We start from the raw sequence: 15,561 nt of genomic DNA, 5'->3' as shown, positions 1-15,561 counted from the left end.
ATTGTGTATTTACAATTTTACGCTAAACTGAAAGGACAAAAAAATACTGATATAACAAATGTATATGATACTGACTGTTGTAGTCTGTTATGCATTTGAAAAAATGTGTGGGCTTAGTATAAATAAATATTTCATACTGCTATTGTGAGGCAGGAATTTTAATCTGACCTACAGGTCAATTTAAAATACATTTAACTCCTCACAGAAAATGCATTAATATGTATCGTATAAAAACAGTTTGGTTCACTAAAATGTATGCCCATGTATGGTAACACATGGATAGACTTGAGCATATTAAGGTCTTGACATAGCAAGCGAGTATCAAACTTCATACCACTTGTTCACCTCCATAAAGGTTTATGTGAATAATTTATGCCTAGTCTTCTTGTATTACAACTCTGAGCACATTTTTGGTGAGGTCAGACACAAGTCCAAGTTTAGAGTCACTGAAGAAGAGAGGGTCAGCAGTTGCACCCGGGACTAAAACATGTATGACAAGTGCAGGATGACACCTCTCAGTTTCAAAGTTAGGTTCCAGTTACAATGTTAAAATGCAATTACTAAATGTTCCTTTAATTGGGCCACAAATAATTGTGGCTCATTAGTATTAGAATTAGGTTTACAATTTCCTTCGTTTGCTTTATGATTGATACGTCCAGAGCTTGCAGTGTCGATAAGAAAATAAGAACATTCATGCAAATTGTCAATTTTTGGGATAAACTTTCAGCAGTAAAATGATGGTTCAATAACATTTAGATCAAACTAACAAATGAATGCAAGGAAAACAAATTGAATTGAATTGACACCTACCTCTTGTTAAATGTTGGGATGCAGATCAGCAACATACATGTACAATTAAGCTAATGGATGCAGCTCAGCCCATGGCACCTCTATGACACTTCCCATGAGACTTCTCTTTTGAATAAAAAGCACCCTGCTACTGGAATTCCAGTTTTGAGGGAGGGATTAGGAGCTTCACTCCTGCATTTCCTCTTGTGTCCCCTTTTTCAAGATCCTATTGCACTATAGGGCAAGAGTGCATGTCAGTAAACCTATACCCAGAAGCCACAGTGAAAAAAAAGCATAGGGTTAGGTTGTGTGTCTCTGAAAGACTTTATTGCCTCTCAAAAGGAAGAGCCCACACACAAGAATCAGCTGGAACCTGGCCGGCAACGGATAGCAGGGAACAACAGTTCACTTGAAAAAAAAAAGAGTAAGTATATTTACCAAATACTGGAAAGATTCCTAATATGGTTGGATATTTCATCAAAATCTTTATTCCTGACAGCAGTTTAGTATCTCTGAAGTTTAATATAATGAAGAACCAATATGATGAGCTGTTATAATATTGTTTATTTTACATGTTTTTTTTGGCAAGAAGTAATGATTAATGAGAAATAATCAAATTCAGGAAAATGTTGAAGATGATGATATAATGATTGTGCAGTTTCAAGAGTATAGCAGTAACTCATAGTCTCCAGGACATTGCCTAGCTTTAGTGTGATATTTTATTTTGTATTTGATCACAAACAAATGACCAAGAAAAAGTCAATGCTCACCTCTGCTATTAAATGCAGCTCTGAGATTTAGGACATAGACCTTTGTTTCATGAATCAGTCCACAGCCGTGGAATAGCTATTTTCTCTCCCAGACAAATAAGTTTCACAGCAGTGTGAAAAACTGCTAAATATGCACTTCAACTGACAGAACTCTGCATAATTGATTTCATTGAATACAATATCAATAGTTTAAGTTACAATACAATTTTATCGGAGAACGAAAGGCTCAAATTAAATCTTAACTAAAAGAAAATACTTATGTTCAAAACATTGCTTCTCTGAATGAAACTTATCCTACATTACATTACATTACAGTCATTTAGCAGACGCTTTTATCCAAAGCGACTTACAATCAGTAGTATATTACATATCATTCACCCATTCACACACTGATGACAGGCTACCATGCAAGGTGCCACCATCAGACTCTAACTAACATTCATTCACATCCAGTCCACACACATATAAATGTATATTGGTGTTAAAAATAGATTTGTTTTCTACACTTGCTGAATGCTCCTAAGAGTATTTTATTTTTTAAAAACACTGTTTTGACAAGTGAAGACTAAAGCTTGCTTATACAATAACGCCATAGTGGCTATGGAGTCTGGAGTAAGGAATCTGACTTATCATACACTTTTGTAGTAATTATGAATTGATTAAAGTGATTAAAGGGAAATTGATCATCAAAATTACTATCTCATAGTTTCAGAACAGCTTTCATCTAATGAAACAAATTTAGATTTTTTTTTAACCATCCACATTTTAACCTTTGCCTGTGGTGGTAATTTTTAACAATTTTAATATTTTTGAATTAAGATAATTCAGGGCTAAAAAGGAAGCAAATCTTTAATACGAAGATGGTTATAACTAATGTCAGCCACCCTCCTGAGTAACGATACAGTACTGTAGATGTTTTATGAGGTATGTGACCTACTGCCTGCAATATTAGGACGGCTGCCTACAGGAATCTACAAAGGGGTGATCTCAGGAACTTTTTCATATATAGAACAGATAGAGTTACTAACGCATGTGTCTTCACACCATTTGCAATATACATCTCACTCTCATGGTTTAACACCGATGTCCCACGATGCAGCACTTGTAATTGGAGGGAGGAATAAATTATGTCCCATTACATCTTAACTGTCTCTCAAAGGATAGACTTTACTTACAAATGCATCAACATAGTGTTGTAAAAGCAGGCACACTGCTTGAAGCCATTAGTTAAAACAATGATGTAATACCCATTACAAATTCAGACCATCTGGTTCGATTAACTGCCTGTCAGACAGATGGTTAATAACAGTGGTCAGGTCATGCTAACAGCTCCAGACGTCATTGGAATTTTAGGATATTTTGGGCATTGACAAAGGTAAATAAGTCTATTCTACAATAAAATAAACCTTCAAAGTGAAAACCAATTAAAACGGTTTATCAGCCAACTAAACAGCGTTGCCTTGTTAAATATTACGTTTTTGAAAAGTGCATTGTAATGTTTTTTGCAGGAACAGAGAAGCTGTTGTCAAAATCAAGATGTTTAAAATACGTAGAGCAAAGGATGGGGAGCCAACTGCTCCAGGGCAGGGTGAGTAACTACAGTTTGAACATCCGCCAACAACTGCAAATTACTGACAATCAAGAGAACATGTGATGAAAAATAAACACTAACAGTATGGCCTCTTCCGAGACATGATATGAATTGAAATCAAAGCTGTCACATCTTCATGTATTCGACAGTGAAAATTAAAAAGAGGTCAAAGGTGCCTGGAGTTATGATCACCCAGTATGTGGAAGAACTACCTGAAGGCATGACCACCCCAGATTTTACTCGGAAACCTATTGCTCTAACTATTCAAGAAGGTAAGCTAAAATTCCACCTCTAAACTTATTTATTTACAATTTTTCTTTAAGATAATAAAATAATGGTACATTGTTGTTGCCATTTCTGTAGGAAAAGTGGCTATCTTCAAAGCAGTTGTTATTGGCAACCCAACACCGACTGTGACCTGGGTGAGAAATGACGGCGTTATGGATGAAGAAAAGTACACAACAGTCTATGATGCCAGTTCTGGTGAATGCCAACTACAGGTGAGATCACTGACCATGTGTCATAAAGACTACTTACTCAAATAACTTAAAATCTAAAGAAGACTAGCAAATCAATAAATACATTGGAATGATAAGTAGTCCGTCTTGCACTATTTTTTTTTACAAAAATACTGATAATCATGTATTGATTGATAGATGCCTGATGTAGCGCCGGATCAAGCTGACACCTACAAGTGTTTTGCCAGAAATGAATATGGAAAAGCGGTTGTAACTGCTGCGCTTAATATTATCGAGGGTCAGTTAATCACTTTGATTCCCATTGTACATTGTTTTCGAATAAATCAAGATAGAAAAACTCACTTCACTGAATTTTCTTCAATTTTAGTTGGTTATAAGAAGAGCAGAGCCATGCAAGAATCAAGAACAGGTAAACACCCTACATTTAATCTTAAATAATAAAATGTCAGTCATTAAGTAAAAGCTGTTAACATGCTGTTGGTTTTTGTTGTAGCGGTCAGAGAGACACCTGAGGACTTCAAAAAGGCCTTAAAAAATAAGTAAGTAGTTCATTTACATTGTATGATTATTACTGTATAGTGTTTACTAATATTTTTGGGGGGTTTGCAGGGTTGACATTGAGGCGAAAGAAGTTAAAAAACCCGAAATTGATGAAAAGTTTTGGGAACTGTTGATGAGTGCCGACAAGAAAGATTATGAGAGCATCTGCGCCCAGTATGGTGTCACTGATTTTCGTAGAATGCTTAAGAAACTAAGTGAGAGGAAGATCGAAAGGGAGCAAGAGCAAGAAAGGGTACGTTTCAGCTTTATCTAAGTGACATCTTAAAATATATGATTAAATGCTGTAGTACAAGTACAAACTCTAAAACTTGTTTTTTCCTAATTCAAATTAATACAGGTTGTTGAAAGGCTTTGCAACCTGAAGCCCATTGAATTGAAAGCTGATGGTGATGCAGAGTTTGAACTTGAAATGTCCCTAAAAGACCCTACCAGCAAAATCTTCTTATTCAAGGTGAGATGCCTCATATACATATTTACTTTTTTTCTCAATGGTGAATTAATTAAACAAAAGGTCTGAAAGTCTTAAACTACATACTGCTCTAACATTTATGACCACTTATGTTTACACAGGATGGAGTTATGATTCCTTTTGAAGCGGACACAGATGTAAAACATGGCCTGAAGCAGGTGGGAAAGAAGTTTGTGTTTAGCATCAATGGTGTTGACCCAGACGATGCAGGGTTATACCAAGTGGAGGTTGATGGAGTTAAGATCTTCTCGACCGACTTCAAACGTGAGAACATTTACCAAATTATTTATCTACACACGGAAGTCGAAAAAAGCTGTGATAACATGAGTCGAAATATGCTTATAATACTTTTGTTCTTTGTCTAGTTCCCCCTGTGGACTTCTTGGTCAAGATTGAAGACGTGAAAGCAGAGGAAAGAGAGGACGCTTTGTTTGAGTGTGTCCTCTCACAGCCCCTGAAAAAGATTAATTGGAAGGGAAAGAATAACCCACTAGAGCAAGGGGAAAAATATGACATTACTGTCTCAGAGGACATGCTGATTCACTCGTTGTTGGTGAAGGACTGCCGGCTTTTGGACAAAGGAATTTATGCGGCTGTGACTGGACTTAACTCCTGCAATGCCTGGCTTGTAGTGGAAGGTACTTTTTTACATATTTTAAACGGCACCTTTAAGACCGTTCATCATAAGTTTATCAATTATTGAAAATGTACCATAAAGCTTTAAAAATTGTCCATGTTCTGTCAATTCTTATTAGCTGACAGTGATCCAAACTCACAAGGAAAGAAGAAAGCTCGCAAAACAACCAGAGCAGGTGGTGGTGGAGCCGATCTTTTGAAGATTGCTGAGGAGCAACAGGCTAAGATACTGTTAGAGAGAGAGAAGTTGATTGCAAAGGCAAAGGCCGACATGGAAGCCGCGGCTGCAGCAGCTGCTGCCGCTGCAGCTGAGAAAGCAAAGGCAGACGCCGAAGCTAAAGCAAAAGCACTAGCGGAGAGGAAAAAAGCAAAGGCAGAGACAAAGACAAAGACAAAGAAAAAGGCAGAGGTGAAGGCCGGCGAGGGCGATGGCGCTGATGAAGCCGAGGAGGAAGAGGATGGAGAAGAGGAAGAAGATGTACAGGAGAAAGAAATGTCCGAAACAAAGGAGGGAGAGGATCCTGCTGATGAAGAGGAGCCAGCTCAAGAGAAAAGAAAGAGAGTGAGAGCAGGCCCACTTGTCCCGGATACAGTCATTGGTATGTATTAGAACTGCTTTGTTGTTCATATATTCCTGCTCCTGGTTATCAATATTGTTGTATTTCCATTAAGACCCAGGAGTATACTTCACCGGCGGACTGTCAGATGTAACCGCAATCATTGGTACCGATGCAGAACTGGTCTGCAAGCTGAGCAGTGAGGACTGTGAAGGAGTCTGGTACAAAGATGGGAAAGAGGTGAGGAGGAGTTGACAGAGGAATAGCTTTCGTCTTTAACCTTCTGAGAGTGCCTTCTTAAGTGCGGTTACATGTGTGTGTTCATGCATTTCAGGTAACAGAATCAGAAGATATCTGTATTGTTAAAGATGGGATTTATCGCAAACTAATTATCAAGAACTGCAAAGAAGATGATTCTGGAAAGTACCGCTGTGAAGCTGATGGCCGTAAAACAGAAGCTGCGCTAAGTGTGGAAGGTATTGTAATGATAATCAATTATGGGCACCACAACTAATGGAAAGCAAAATGGCAGCCACTGTGAAAATGTGTAAAACAATATTATTTTCAGCTCAGCAATTGAAGTCTTAGTTTGACAATATGTGTGTTGTTTCTGCTAGATCCTCCAAGAATTAACCCTGATGACCTCATCGAGTTTGTAAAACCTGTCACAATCAAAACCGGGAAAGATGCGGCCTTCAAGCTGTCATTTGTGGGCCGGGAACCGATGAAGATCCAGTGGTATAATGAGGGCGAAGAGCTCTTAGAGGACGCCCGTACCAGAATAGAGAAGTCTTCTTCAGACAGCCGCCTGGTGCTTATTAAGTGTCCACGCAAAATCACAGGAGAAATTAAGATTAAGATTAAAAATGAATGTGGAACCATTGAGGCCATCACGCAGCTTGTTGTTTTAGGTAATGTTTGTTCACTGCATGTTGAGAAGTGCATGTTTTCATTTGTACGAAGGTTATATACATAATAAGTAAAGTGGGAATGAGTGTGTTTGTTCTCTATTTTGTCCCCCTACAGATAGACCAACACCACCCCTAGGCCCGGTTGATATTATTGAAAGCTCTTCAGCTTGTATTGACTTCAAATGGAGGACTCCCAAAGACAATGGAGGTTCCCCTATCACAGACTACATCCTGGAGCGCCAGCAAATTGGCCGAAACAGCTGGAAGAAATTAGGCAAGATTGGCCCAGAGCCCAAATACAGGGATGCTGATGTAGATCATGGCAGAAAGTACTGCTACCACATCAAGGCGGAATCTGATCAAGGCGTCAGTGAAATGATGGAGACAGATGACATTCAGGCAGGGACAAAAGGTGAGTCTTTTTACAAGCATTTGTTTACTGCACTTATCCTATTCGTAGTAGTTTGTAGCACTTACTATATTCGGATTAGTCTGTTGCAATTATTGTTTTCGTAGTAATCTGCCTCTGCACTATACTTTTGCTCTGGTTTATGCTTTGAGATGCTTGTTTAAGAAAGGAAATGCACTTATGACTTCTGGTGACTAGTAGTTCTCTTGAATACCTATGTTGAATACACTTCCTGTAAGTCGCTTTGGATAAAAGCGTCTGCTAAATGACTGTAATGTAATGTGATGTAAGCACGACGACGTGTTCAAATACAAAAGGCTTTGTGTAATTCAGTTAAAAAGTAACAATGGGTTTTTTTTCTACATTACTCAGCATACCCTGGAGCTCCCACTACACTCAAAATTGTTAGTGCTTTCAAAGACTGCATCAATCTTGCTTGGTCCGCACCCACTAATACTGGAGGAACAAACATTTTGGGATACAACATCGAGAAACGCAAGCATGGTAGTAATCTGTGGAGCCTTGTCAACCCTCCCAATGAGCCCATCAAAGGTACAGTGTCTCATCTTGAATACAGTTGTTAAAGCATTGCTATTTGGAAATGTGCAAAAGTCTAGAATCATATTCAACATTTTATAGTCTTAATTATAGTTTTTGACATGCCCACAGGGAAACAGCATGCAGTGAAAGATGTTGTTGAAGGCATTCAGTACGAGTTCCGTGTATCAGCCATCAACATTTCTGGTGCTGGAGAGCCAAGTTCGCCTTCTGAATTTGTGTTTGCAAGAGATCCAAAGAGTGAGTAATAAGACGATAACAGCTATATTATTATCATCTCGATACTTAACTGTTAAAATGTCAATGCTTGAATGTTTATGCTTTCAGAGCCCCCTGGTAAAGTTATTGACTTGAGGGTGACAGACTCCACATACTCCACCTTATCACTGGGCTGGACCAAACCCACGGAGGAGGAAGGGGTCCAGGATGAGGCCAAAGGATACTTTGTGGAGCTCAGACCAGCAGAAAATACAGAATGGGACCGCTGTAACTCCACTGCTAGTATTATGACCTCCTATACTATTATGGGTCTGAAGTCTATGGCCATGTACTGGGTTAGAGTTCTAGCCAGCAATGAGGGTGGAGACGGGGAGCCTCAAGAGTTGGACAACTACATCATTGCAATGCCTCCTCCAGGTGAGTCAGTGGAAATCGTGAACTGTCTTTGTTTGTCAGAATTTGATACATTTCACCTTCAATGAATTACTTCTCCAACACTGTTACAGTGAGACCTCAATTTACTGACAAAAAAATGAAGAACTTCATCGTGCTGAAAGCTGGAGACTCCGCTCGAGTCAACTTCAACTTTCAGGTTCAGTATAACATTTCCACGAAACCTAATGAGTCATTTTTTTCAATGTTTTGTTTAAAGTGTCAGATTAGATTCTTTCTGCTCTACAAAAAGCCACATCTTAGCCCTGTATCTCCTGTTGTTGGCAGGCCTGTCCAATACCAGTTATCAAATGGCTCAAGGACGGTCATCCTGTCGCCAAGCATGTGACAGTGAGCAACACAGACACGTCATCTCAGCTAATGATCCCCGCAACCGAGCGCCATGACACTGGGATCTACACAATCATTGTCAAGAACCTTGTTGGTCAGGAGACCTCTAGTGTTGAGATAAGAGTCACAGGTAGAGTGACACTTTTTTTGTTTGCAACAATTAAAAGTTGAGTACCAATGGTTAATGGATTTGCTGGGTGATATAAATTCTCTTTTTAAGATTATTCCAAAGTGTATGTAGTTTTTGGAGGAAGCATAAGGGTTCTCATATATCAATAATTAATACTTTAAGCTTTCAAAATATTTCTTAAGGTGCAAAGAAAATGAACTTAGTGCTAAATAAATAAAGCAAAAATGCTTACAATATATCCCAAATCTTGTATATACAACATTTGTGTACCCTTTGGACTTAATGGATGGGTGGGGAAAGTTTAGAGGCAGAGAGAGCAAAGTAAGCAACACTAACAGCAAGATATTAAAAAACATTTCCTACCTGTTTCTAGATGAGCCCAAGCCTCCAGGCCCCGTGGAGCTGGAGGAGAACGTGTCGGGAACAGTGACGGTTTCCTGGACTCCTTCTCCAGATGAGAAGAAAGACGACAGGCTGCACTACATGATCACCAAGCGAGACTCTGTTAAGCGTTCTTGGCAAACTGTGGCAGACCATCTCTTCAATAACAAGTTCACTCTCATCAACATCATGCCGGGGAGGCAGTATAAGTTCCGGGTCTACACCAGGAATGACATGGGGCTTTCCAAACCTTCTGAGTCCCCAATCTGGGAAGTGAAGAGAAGAAAAGGCAGGTTTAACAAAAGTGATACAAAATTGTGTATAGAGCAGAAACAAATGGTTTGGTATTCAATTAGTTGATCAACTAATAATTAAATGGCAACCATTTTGATAACTAACAGATTGTTTCAGCTATATTTCTATAGTTTTAAACTGGATGTTTTAGGGTTTTGTACTGTTAGTTAGATGAAACAAGACATGTAAAGATGTCATATGGGCTCTCAAAACTTGTGATGGGCATTTCTCACAATTTCATGGACCATACAGATGGATCGACAATGAAAATAATTGTTAGTTGCCTCCCCAGTGTAATCAACCCAGGTCTAAATACATGTCGGTTAGTATTGAGCTGCAAACAATAAGTCGATCAGTCAAGGTTTTTTTTTTTTTTAAGTCTTAATGCAATTTAAAGCAAATTAGCTGGTTCCAGGCTCTAAAATGTAAGGACTTGCGTTTTCTCTTTGTTGTATGCAGAAAACTATTTGTCTTTGGGGTTCAGACTGTGGGTACGAAAGATTTAAAAACATATCACGGCCCTAGCGGTGTAGAAACAAGCGATTAAATGTACTTCATAAAAGCATAAAAGGATGAATAAAATGTTAACAATTTGCAAATTAAAAACATCAAATAGCTACTGTTGGTCTACAAGAGTGAATTGTCACCTAAACTCATTTTTTGTGTATATGGGTAGAGTGTACTTTATGGCAACGTTGGTTATCATTGCTAATAAATGTTTTGTTGGCCTTGTGTACATGAAATATACAACGAGAGGTATATCATTTTATATCGCTACATGTTCTGCCATAGACACTGAGAGGAGCTAAATTGAAAAAACCTTGTGACTAAGTAGACAACAGCAATGCAAAGTGTATGAATATTTGTGGATTACTCTGTATTAACTTTTATTTCCTTTCTCTTGTGTCCTTCCAGAAACATTTTCTTTGACCCTTCCTGCCACTAAAAACTGCAGCTTCGAGACGTCTCCCGCATTCTCTGTCCCGCTAAAAATGCACAACAGTCCAGAGAGCTACGAGTGCTACATGAGTTGTGCTGTGACAGGAAACCCCAAACCCCATGTTACCTGGTACAGAAACAACATCAGTCTCAACACCAACACTAACTACTACATCACCAACACATGTGGTGTCTGCTCCATGGTGATACTCAGAGTTGGGCCGAAGGACAGTGGGGACTACACGGTCATTGCAGAAAACCCTCTGGGCAGAGATGAGTGTTCAACTAAACTTGTTGTTAAAGGTAAAAACATATTCAAATGTATGTGTTACATCTTAAATTCTACTCCTTTTGGCTACATGTTTGAATAATTCTCTACTCTCCCTCCTTCTTCAGATTAGGATGATGCAGGGGGACTGCACTCCTGAAGATGCCATGTTCTAAAGTTGAATGGAAAAGAAAAGATTTGCCAATTTTGAAATCTGCTTTTTGTGAATTACTGTAATTCTGTGTTTCAATAAACTGTGGGGAAGAAATGAAGAATGAAAGAGAGAAAGAAAGAGCTCTCTGTGTTTAAAAGCAAATCAAATGAACCGGATAAAACTAGATTCTGTTGTATGTGAGTGTGGTTTTTATGAAATTTATCGGCTGGATGCAAAGAGCACTTTGAAAGGAGACATTAGAGATTCAACAGTAATTACATGCTAATCTTGCACCAAACATGTTTATTCATTGACCTCTTTTCCCCCTGCTGTTTAATGACTAAGACAACAAGTAGCTGGTTTCCTCATGAAAAATTGCCGATATACAATATGGCTATAACTGAGTGTGTTTTAGTGTTGCATATTTCCTAATATAATTATATATAATTATTCCAAAATGTAAATACAGCTTTCTGTTTCAGCACTGAACTGTCTTACTTGTCAATCTTTAACCTACATTTAATCATGAGCTTGTCACTTGATGTCCAGTATACCAGGACTAAGAGTCTACAGACACTTTGTGAGGCTATTCTTAGGCAATAAAGTGCTTTGAGCTAAATACTAACTAAAATATGCCATCACTCCATACCGTCCTCCTTCACCAGCATTTTCTTCAAGTCTGTTCTTAATTTCTTCTTGAGAAAACTGCTAAGAAAAGTCTACGTCAGACGTAAATGCAGAAAAGTTTGTACCTGTGTTCCATTGTCCTTTCAAAATTTAAAGCATGTACCAGTTGTTCCTAGTGAGCATAGCTAAACGCCCTGCTAATCCCCATAAAAGGGCACGAGACTGCAGGTTGGTGTGCACAAGGAAAGGGAAGGTTGTGAGAATTAAGAAAGAATGCCAAAATGAAAGTGTGGAGCACCGGATTCCAAACGTAAAAAAAAAAACATCAATAGTTACGATGTGTTGATTCTTCTGCAAAAAGTGAACACCAAACGAGTCGTTATATTTAGTATTGTCAGGAGTGGATATAAAATGACACAAAAAATGCATGGGATGTTATTACTCCATCAGTGTTGACCTGTTGGTGTAGTGTTTATTTATTTTATTCAGCTGTAGAATTGAAGAAAATGCAATTACCAAAAGTTTTGCAAAAACATGTCAAGTGTGCAAGTGTCCTCTTGAGTATGCATGGATTCGTTTTTTTGCTTTTTTACCTAAGAACCAATACTAAATAAGTAAACATTGGTGAATGTCAGAAAAAGTGGGTTTTAAAAATAAACTCTAAACTGGTTGGTGAATAAGTTCCAATGTTAATCTGTAGATGTCTAGCAGGTTGACCATAGAAGTTAAGCATGTCAACACATAGTCCAGCTGAGGCTGATGGGAAATTCCATTAGTTTGGTCAAAAGAAAATTGCATACTACATAAAAATTAAAATGATAAATAATAATGATGGTGGTGGATAACAACTTATAGCTTGTAACAAATGGCATTACAATCAGGGCTCAACATTTACTTGTCCAGGCACAAAAGTACTTTTTCTAGTTAAATATGATAATAATTTTTTTCACTTTGTTCATAACGTCTGTGAATTCAGAAGACATTATTTTTTACACAATCATCAATCAATTATCTTAATTATTTTTGGCTATACTTATCCAGTATTTTACTATTAAGTGGCTTGTTTTCTGCAGTCACATTTAGTTAACCACAAACGCCTGGCATACAGTGAGATATTTATTGTTCCTTTCCATTTTGTACTCTGCTCCCGCATTGACAACTGTCGCATGGCTTCAAATTTCTCTTTGACTGCCTGAATGTCTTTGCAATGCTTTTAGAACATATTGCAAGTCTATTATGGAAAGTCATAAAAGACAAACATTTCATGTGTATGACTAGGTGCAACCTTGCGAACAACTGTGCAACTTCCTGTGTTAAGTCTTAGGACACACATATATTATCAGTGGCCACATGGCATCATTGTTATTGTGGACACATTCCTAAACTGGGAGTTTATTGTACTCATATTAGACATTTAAAAGCCTAAACCTGTGCCAATAGTATTTCACAAATCCTCGTAGTTACACAGAGAAATAAACATTACACATAACAGCTGTTGTTAACATACAGTACTAAATAGGTTTGCTTCAATTGGACATGATGAAAGACACCTTCTTCATTTTACAACCTAAAAAAATAAATTCCACACAAGGCCAGAATTCTTCAGCAATTTTATTGAAGTTAAGGTTTAATTATCAATTAGGCCACTGCAGTGTACTTTCCAATGAAAATAAATGATTTATGAACAAAACAAAAGTTGCCAACACACTAATGGGGTAACCTCTGTCCATGTTGCATAGCTTTGTGTTGTGTGATGTGCGCTTGATTTGTCATTCTTTTGCAGGGTAGAATTCTAAGCTCCTGACTTCAGTGACCTTGTGCAATGAATGCCTTCAAGAACATCAAGCCTCTCATATCAGCTTTCCATGCCAGAGAACAGTCATAGTTCTGGGACACGCATCTGCTTTAATTACACTGCTTGAAATATCCACACACTCATAATCCTGCTAAAACTGAGCATAGCTCTGTTATTACTAAGACCACAATAACTGGGTTGTGGTTTCAAGTGCCAGAAATCCGGATGTCATGAGGAGTCTCAATGGCTTCTCACATGTAAGTTGATATCTTCAAGGTGTTTTTGTGTGTACAGACACAGTACGTGGCGCATTGTTGAAAAGCATTTTGTCCAGATATTTCAAAGTTTTTAAATCACTAGCAAAAAAAAACAGCTTGATTTTCTAAAATGTTCATATGATGGAGCTCTTAACTAACAATGCCCAATTATCAGTTAAGTGTATAATATCGCTCTGACTTTTAGTCAGAATTAAATTCATGAAGATAAATGCTCCTCTATGCATAGGCAATTTTGCAAAAAAAACAAGAACTACCTGTGATCCAACCTTTAGACAAAGTTACACAGTCAAGGTAGGCAGTGGCAGTTAAATAACAAAAAAATGATAAGAAAACTGTTAACACTGTCATAGCATAAATAACAGCATATGCATGAATTCAGAGAAAGAGAAGTCTCTAAAGGTCAGAACCCAACAAACCGAAGAACTTACGGTGACAAAGGCACCTGTATCTTGGCCAAAACGTTGCACTTGAACACACCGCCATGACTACAGCCAACAGCCAATTAGCATCTTCATTCTGCACCTCAGTCAGAGGAAATCATTCTCCATACCATACCATACAAGTAGGTGCAACGAGTCTGTATTCATCATTGAAAAAGGAAAACCAGAAGACGTAAGACTGCGGATATAAAAGCCGTTTTTAATACATACATGAAACAAGCAGCCTTTGCATACCGTTTCACAGCAATCTTGCTTACCACATCCTCGCTTCATTCCAGATGGCCACATCATTGTAAAAATACCTGTGTCTTGGAGGGCTCGGATGAGATGAAGATGAAAAATGAGAAGAGCCTTCAGTGTGTGCCCTTTTGACTTAAGTTCACACGCTGAATCGGCCAAAGAGCCGCCGACACGGTCAGACCAGGACACACAGCAAGCACTAAGGCAACGGACACTAACTGATGGCTAATGGTCAGGGTCTAAACATCTAACATCATAGCGCTACTTTTTTTTTTTTTTTACTTATTGTAAAACATTTGCATACATCAGTAAAAAAGCTAAGGTGCTTGCAAGATCCTGAATCAAAAATGTAGTGTGTGTGTGTGATAGAAATATACAGTCAAAGCATATAAAACATAATAATGCAATACTAAAATGTATTAATATTTTCTTAAACCCCTAGACGTATATCTGAGAAATCTAACAAAAAAAGAAAGACAACACAGACATTGAGGAAGTAATACGTTTAAAAACTTCAAGTGAAAGGATATAGGAATCCTATCATTTGGAGAAACTTTTACAAAACAAAGTCAACTCAAAAGAAAAATTTCACAAAAGCAGTAAACCACACAATGGAGCATCTATGTATTGACATCATGGCGAGAATCAGACAGAAAATGTGTATCATTCAGAGCACTCCTGAGGAAGCTCATGCATTTGTCAGAAGAAGCCAGAGTCATGGTCATCCCCTGAGGGAAGTAGCCTTGGCTTTCCCCCCTCCCCTTTTGCTGGAGGTTGTGATTTATGCCAAAAACAAAAAAGCAATCCCCTTTCTTGGCACGCAACATGTCATGACAACGTGGGTGCTTGTCGCAGAGTCACTGGCATTTGTGTAAGCATTTAATAGCTTAAAGACCAGAGAGGCTAGACTCATACACTCAAATATCAGACTGGAAAGTAGCACCACTCAAGAGGATCAAGAGGAGTACTGAGGTAAGTTCATCCATCTTACATACACCACTCTTAGATGGAGGTGTTAAATATTTAGACTTGGCTACAGTCAACACTGAACTAATCCTGTGGTTGATTTACTCTTAAGCCCATAGATAACATTGAGTTAATGTGGCAAGCTGTGGAAAGTGTTTGCCAGTAAACACAATTAAGCTGCCTTGTTTTAGTAAGTGCTCTGATTTGTACAGTGCAGTATTTTAGTTTATCTTATTATTTAAAAAGCATGATAGAATGACTTTCACATTTTGCTGCTAGAGTGTTTAATCACATGTGTACTGTTTGTATTCATGTTA

The 15,561-nt window shown here is 38.1% G+C and overlaps 1 protein-coding gene across 1 annotated transcript; it reads left to right on the top strand.

Annotated features, from left to right (window-relative positions):
* The first annotated feature begins 3,095 nt into the window (after window positions 1–3,095).
* On the top strand, window positions 3,096–10,877 carry LOC129106375 (immunoglobulin-like and fibronectin type III domain-containing protein 1). The gene is made up of 23 exons (XM_054617761.1): window positions 3,096–3,147; window positions 3,300–3,422; window positions 3,514–3,650; window positions 3,807–3,906; window positions 3,997–4,038; window positions 4,123–4,168; window positions 4,239–4,422; window positions 4,528–4,641; window positions 4,761–4,923; window positions 5,025–5,297; window positions 5,415–5,894; window positions 5,968–6,092; window positions 6,187–6,328; window positions 6,470–6,763; window positions 6,879–7,175; window positions 7,545–7,724; window positions 7,842–7,970; window positions 8,058–8,366; window positions 8,456–8,541; window positions 8,670–8,862; window positions 9,236–9,532; window positions 10,453–10,779; window positions 10,873–10,877. The coding sequence occupies exons 1-23, from the start codon at window positions 3,096–3,098 to the stop codon at window positions 10,875–10,877; spliced, it is 4,098 nt and encodes a 1,365-aa protein (XP_054473736.1).
* Window positions 10,878–15,561: the final 4,684 nt, after the last annotated feature.

The sequence above is a fragment of the Anoplopoma fimbria genome, chromosome 17, assembly GCF_027596085.1.
Source record: "Anoplopoma fimbria isolate UVic2021 breed Golden Eagle Sablefish chromosome 17, Afim_UVic_2022, whole genome shotgun sequence".
NCBI classification, from domain to species: Eukaryota; Metazoa; Chordata; class Actinopteri; order Perciformes; family Anoplopomatidae; genus Anoplopoma; species Anoplopoma fimbria.
The sequence above is the reverse complement of the archived record's forward strand: the minus strand, read 5'-3'. Positions and strand labels throughout refer to the sequence as shown.